This window comes from Plasmodium reichenowi, chromosome 13, assembly GCF_001601855.1.
Source record: "Plasmodium reichenowi strain SY57 chromosome 13, whole genome shotgun sequence".
Lineage (NCBI taxonomy): Eukaryota > Apicomplexa > Aconoidasida > Haemosporida > Plasmodiidae > Plasmodium > Plasmodium reichenowi.
Genome location: NC_033658.1, coordinates 1200463 through 1207530, shown reverse-complemented (window position 1 = coordinate 1207530; position 7068 = coordinate 1200463). Strand labels below are relative to the sequence as shown.

General features: G+C 19.5%; 2 protein-coding genes across 2 annotated transcripts; one reads left to right on the top strand and one right to left on the bottom strand.

Moving 5' to 3' along the window:
* Positions 1-257: 257 nt before the first annotated feature.
* PRSY57_1328800 (hypothetical protein) lies at positions 258-3713 on the bottom strand (the record flags this gene model as incomplete). The annotated part of the gene is made up of 1 exon (XM_012909223.2): positions 258-3713. The coding sequence occupies one exon, from the start codon at positions 3711-3713 to the stop codon at positions 258-260; it is 3456 nt and encodes a 1151-aa protein (XP_012764677.2).
* Positions 3714-5248: 1535 nt separating this feature from the next.
* PRSY57_1328700 (apicoplast calcium binding protein 1, putative) lies at positions 5249-6799 on the top strand (the record flags this gene model as incomplete). The annotated part of the gene is made up of 1 exon (XM_012909222.2): positions 5249-6799. The coding sequence occupies one exon, from the start codon at positions 5249-5251 to the stop codon at positions 6797-6799; it is 1551 nt and encodes a 516-aa protein (XP_012764676.2).
* Between the last annotated feature and the right edge of the window lie 269 nt (positions 6800-7068).

The following is a 7068-nucleotide window of genomic DNA, read 5'->3' as shown; positions in this document are numbered from 1 at the left end:
GCACCTTACACAAAAATATATTTATATATATATATATATATATATATATATATATATATATATTTATTTATTTATATAATATTTATATTTTTCCCTTTTGCGTAATGAGCTCAAGGAATGGTTAAAAATATTTTGTTCATACAAAAAAAAAAAAAAAAAAAAAAAAAAAATATATATATATAATATATATATATATATATATATATTTACACTTAAATATAACAAAATAAACTTTTGCTTATGAACCATATTTTGTTTTAAGTTTTAATTAAAAGCAGTTTATAAAAAAGTAAAGATGTGTAGTAACTTTTGACAGGTATATGTTTAACAATATTATATATTTCATGTGTGATACTCGAATTTTCAAAACTTGTAAAATTTTTAATTTTTTTAAAATGATATGCCTCTTGTATTATGCATTTTTCAGTAAACATAAAAATTGTTAAATAAAGTCGTAAAAAAGTTATAGAATTTAACAATTCATTATTTTCCTCTTTAATAACTTTACTTTTGATTTTATATTCATAACTTATTTCTTTTATGTTAGACATATGAAATAATATGATAAAAATAGATTGACATAAATATATTAAAGATTTAATAAATATAGTGTCACTCATCATATTATTATACTCATTATTATTAATATATTTATCTGATATAAGGAAACATTCATTTTGTGTAGAAAAAAGAAATATCTCTTGATTTATAAATTGTTGAAATAATTTTTTGAATAAATATTTTAATAAATAGATTTGTTGTGTGTTAATAATAATATCCCTAAATAAAACATTTATACATATATAAAAAATACTTTGTGATAACATAGGTATAGATTCATAATAAAAGCTTTGAAGAATATAATTTTTAATTATTAAATTATATATTGTTTTATCGAAATTGTTAATTTTGATTATATTGTTCATAATAATTATGACATTTTTATAATCCTTTTCATTAATATGATTTAATAAATCAATTAATCTATTTATTATTTTATTTACAAAAGAAAATTTTATATGGTCATCCTTTTCCTTTGGTGTCGTATAAATGAATTCTTGTAAATAATTTTCTTTATTATATGTTTCGAACAGAATTCCTATATCACCTAAAGTGAACTCATTTATATATTTATTTAAAGGTGTAATTAAAATATCTAAAATATTTTTCAAATAAAAACAAACATTTTTTTGTTCTTCATTTATTTTATATATAATAGAAATGTAAGACTGAAAAATTTTACCACAAGCACTTAAGAAATTTATAAGATAATATTTTGTTTCATACAAATCTACACTTACCAATATTTTCTTTGTTAATTGATTTATAAAAAGATAATAATTTCTCCAGAAAATATTACTTTTTTCATTTTTCATATGAGCACAGAGAGTACCCATAGAATTTAATAAACTTATACAATTGTGTGTTGATAGAATATTTTTATAATTTTCATATTCATTAATTAATATAATTATTAGTTCATAAATCAAATGAAATTCTTTGGCTTTTGAAAAAAAATGTACTAGCATACATAGTGTATCTCCCTTAATCAAATTGCTTTTTTTGTTTGTTGTTTTTGTTTTTATTTCTGTTTTTATTTTTGTTTTTATTTCTGTTTTTATTTTTGTTTTTATTTCTGTTTTTATTTTTGTTTTTATTTCTGTTTTTTCTTTGTTTTGGAAAGAACAAAATGTTTCATTTTTTGGACACATAACCATTGAGTAGCTAGCCATATTATCTTCGTCTATATATAATAAATAAGATGGTATGGCAATATTTCTATTTTGTATAATATTTCCATCTTTCTTTATGTTTGTTAATTCATAAAAGTTGTTAATAAAAATATCTTGAAAGTTTCTAAATATAACTTGCCATATATCTTCAATTATGGGATTTTTTTTTTTTTTTTTATGTAAAGATGAGAATGCAGATAATGTAAAGAGTAAACTTTTGGGACAGGTAAATTTATTGATTTGTAAAATTTTATTTAAGCAAGCGTTTTCAAATATAAGATCATTTATTTTCATATTTTGAAAAGCCTTAAATAAATATGAAAATGTTATTTGATTAAAAGTGATGAATATTTTTAAACTTCTTAATTTTATTTTATGAAATAAAAATAGATCCTTGATTTCATAAAGAGAATAACAATATAATAAAATAGATAATTCAACATGATTGTACAGACTTATAAAATTTTTTACATTATTACGAATTGCGTAAAACAGGCAATTCATATTTATAGATGAAAGTGGAGAAGAGGTGTTTGTAAAATTCTTATCTATGCATTTTTTATATTTCGATAAGGTCCCACATAATAATATGACATCTTTCTTTTTACAGTAATTTTTTGTGTTTTTAACAAGTTGATTAAATAAATTGGTAATAAAATGAGAAATCTGTGTGAATTCATCAACGGAGATATTTTTATGAATATGGAACATATTTTTATTATAAATGTCGATTTTATCCTTATTATGGTTCCCCATAAAACAGAAGGATATATTCATCAACCTTACCAAATGATGAAAATAACAAGACTCCATTTGTACATTTATACATTCTAACAATTCTATTAAAAAGTTCCCTTTTAATAAACATACATTATTATAAGCTGTTAATATATTAACTATTTGTATAATGTTCAAATGACTTTTTGTCTTAATTATATGATTTTCAAATAAAGAAAATAAAGAATAGTACTTGTATAATTTAAGGATAGATATATTATATAATAATAAGCTTATTCCTATTAAGCTGTATTCTTCTACTTTTCTGTGGATTATCTTGGATAACAGGAAATTTATAATTTGAACATTTTCGCTACTCTCCCTATGATCAATATGGGATAGGTAATTACAATGGTAATTATTACAATGGTTATTATTACAATGTTTATTATTACAATGTTTATTATTACAATATTTATTATTAATATGTTTATTATTAATATGTTTATTATTAATATGATCGCCTTGGTAATCATGCTTCTTAATATTATCCGTAATATGATCTATACTATTATTATGATGATGGTTTGCATGATTTGTTATATAATTTTTTTTTCTGCTACAATTTAATTTTACCCAACTATTTATAAACAAACATATATAATGTGGAGAGTGTTTTTCAAAATAATTTTCTTGCTCTCTCATAAATTTCTTTTGTACTTGTTCCAGAAAATACACACTCCTAAAATTCATTTTACTTAAAGATATGACCAAAGAACATAAATGAATTAGATCAAACTCGTTTAATCGTAAAATACAACGATTTAAAATTTCACTTATTCTATGATCATTTTTATAATCGGTATATGATAATAACGAAAATGTTTTTGTAATGATATTAGCACTAATATTTGAATCGTTAATTCTATACATTAATTCTTTACAATATATATTCAATATATGGTATTTATTTTTATTTTTCTTAATATTTTTTTTAATAATTTCAAAAAATTCCTCATTATTACAAGAGAACGTTTCATTATTATTACAGGAGGTTTGTTTATTATTTAGATGATTTACATTGTTATGAATTTTATTTTTTTCTTGCTTATTTGTACTTAAAGGTGTAGAATTATTATAATTTAAAAGAGCCGTAGGAGAACTATATTCAAACTTGTTTAAAGTTGAAAAGTTTGATTTTAAGAACTTACTTTTGCATTTATCCCATATGCTCAACAATTTAAGGAATCTACAGCTCGTCATTATTTTTATATGTTTCTTCCATAATATGAAACATGTTTATGTAAATAATTGATATTGTACAGTATATTATATTATATTATATAATATAATATCATTATTTTTTTGATATACATATTTATTATATATATGTATATATATATATATATATATATATATATATATTTATATGTGTATATATTTATATATGTATATATATATTTTTTTTTTTTTTTTTTTTATTTATTTATATGGAATAATAATATTTAAAGAGAATGAACAACTGACACCATTTTAATATATTACATTATACATATGTATGTTGAATATATTATTTTTTATGTTTAACATGGGGAGCTCTATATATATATATATATATATATATATGTATATATTGAAATGTTAAAAAATTAAAGAACATAACAACAGACATTTATTTTATATTTTATAATTTATATTTTTCATTATTTATTTTATATTTTATATTTTTTATTATTAATTTTTTTTTTTTTTTTTTTCATGATGATTAAAGAGAAGAAAATGAAATTCAATTCAAGAAACAAATCAATGTTTGAAGTGATTGAAATATGTCGAAAAAAAATAAATAAATTAATGCCTATATAAAGAAAGAAAAAAAAATTAATATATTTTTTTATATTTCTGCTTATGTTGTCTCTTTAAAAAAAAAAGAGGAAGAATAATAACAGAACTTTTGAATACAAATGTTGAACACATAAAAAAAATATATATATATATATATATATATTATCCTTTTTTTTTTTGTTGTTGTTTTTTTTGAAATATTTATCTTCTATATATAATTATATTATTTTTTATTTTTTTTGAATTATTCTTATATTATGAACAAGTCATAATATTTTTTTTTTTTTTTTTTTTTTTTTTTTTTTTTTTTTTTTTATGCTTATAATATTTAAGCAACAATATTTTATATGTTCATAGTAATTCGTTTCACCCTACAATAATTATTATATTATGTTATATTATATTATATTATATATATATATTATATATATGTATGTATTATATTTTCCATCAGGTCTTATAAATGGATTATTCCCATTCATATAGACAAACACATATGTGTTCCTTCATTTGTGTGTAGTTTGAAGGTACATTATTAATTAAAAAGTTCAACTTCAATAAATAAATATTATATATATATATATATATATATGTCTTATTATTATTATTATTATATCATTTATTTTTATTTTATAAGAATATAATTTCAAATTTTATTATTCCATGATTATTTTCTTTTGAAAAATGATATGAGTTGTACATAAGTGAGAGTTATTAACAAGTCAATTATTTTATCCCCCTCCATGCAATTTTATACATGACCAGAAAGACATAAATAAATAAATATATAAATATAAATAAATATATAAATATAAAGATATATATATATATATATATATATATATATATATGTATAACATATTGTATATGTTTTATACGTGCATATCTTTTATGTGTTAACTTTATATTTAATCTCTCCATTTTTGCTTCATTAATTTTTCCTTTTGTTATTTACTATGAAACTTTTAAATTTTCCACTGACCCGCTACGACGTTTTCATCACGCGATTTTTTCTGTTTGCGTCTTTTTTGATGGTTTTATTTATGTGCGAGAATTTTTTAAAGAAGTCTTATATGACAAGTATACACATTCGAAATAATAAGTTATGTTCTTTCATACATAAAAACTTTGAGAACTTGGAGAAGTACCTCACATGTGATTTTGTTCCTTACGATTTGGGTATGAACGACTGGAAAAGTTTAAAAAGAAAAATAATAAAAAACGGAGAAGGAGAGTATAATGATATGAGCGATCCATCTTATATGGAAAAAAAACATTTTGAGATAGAGAAGAATTCTCATAAAATGAAAGGTCGTCCGAATGAAATGAATGAGCAGAAGTCTACTTTGATGAATAGACCAAGGAAAAGCAAATATAACAAAACAAATAAAAATAATAAAGTGAAAGGAAATTTGAACAAGAAGAAGAAAAAAAAAAAGAAAAAAAAAGCTGCACAAAAATATTATACTAACAGGATGGGATATTCCATAGGAACAAATAATAATAGCAATAATATTAATATTAATATTAATAGTAGTGGTGAGAACTATAAAGAGAAAGATAAATATTACCATGAATCATTCAATTATAGTGTTGATACAAATAATCCTTCTGTGGATGAACAAGTATTAAAAAAGGCTTTGATGGTATTTAAAAAATTAGATATAAATAAGAATACATACATTGACTATATAGAATTTGAAACGAATGTAAATATTTTATCAAGAATGAATGAAATAAATAAGAATATATTAACATATCTTTTTGATATGTTTGATATAGATAAAGATAAGAAATTAAATTATACAGAATTTTTGTCATTAAATTCTTATGATTTTAATTACATCAAATTAGTACATATAATATTTGAAGAAGACCATGTGGTTGATAAAAGAATCGTACTTGAATATTTAGAAATTTATGTAACCGAATTTTTAGAAACTATCATAGAAGAAGAGAAACATAAATATTTAAGACAGCATAATTTAATACAATATTATACAAATCTTTTTTATATAAATAATAAAAAAAAATGGGATCTAAATGAAGATGATAAATTACAAATAGGAGAATTTCCTAATTTCCAATTAACCCTATTAATAGAAATAGACCACTTATCTAATTTTATACAAATTGATTATAACATAGATGGATATATCGATCCTTCAGAATTATTGTATTACATTAATGAAGATAAAAGCATGTTTAATAAATTTAAAAAATATATTAAAAAAAAACAAAATAAAAACAAAAACAAAAACAAAAACAATAATAATAATAATGACAATAATGACAATAATAATAATAATAATAATAATAAGATGGATGTTTTTAAGTTTATGAAGGAAGAATTAAATATTCCAGAAGGATTGTTTTTAAATATAAAATATTTATATTATTCATTTGACATAAACAATGATATGTTATTAAATTTTGAAGAGTACAAAGATCAAGTTACTACGTTTGCCGTCCTCGATTCGGCTCCTGACATAGTATACGCCACATGATATCTTACATTAGCATATAGAAATGAAACTCAATATATATATATATATATATAAATAAATCAATATATATAAATCAATATATATATATATATATATATATTATATGTATATACATTTATATATTTTATTCATTTTAATTTTTTTTCATTGTAACATTTGATTATAGCAATATTTTAGTTTTTATAATTTTATAGACTTGTAATTTTTTTTCTTTCTTTCTTTTATTTATTTATTTATTTTTTTTCCTTATTTAGTAAAATTAAAAAAAA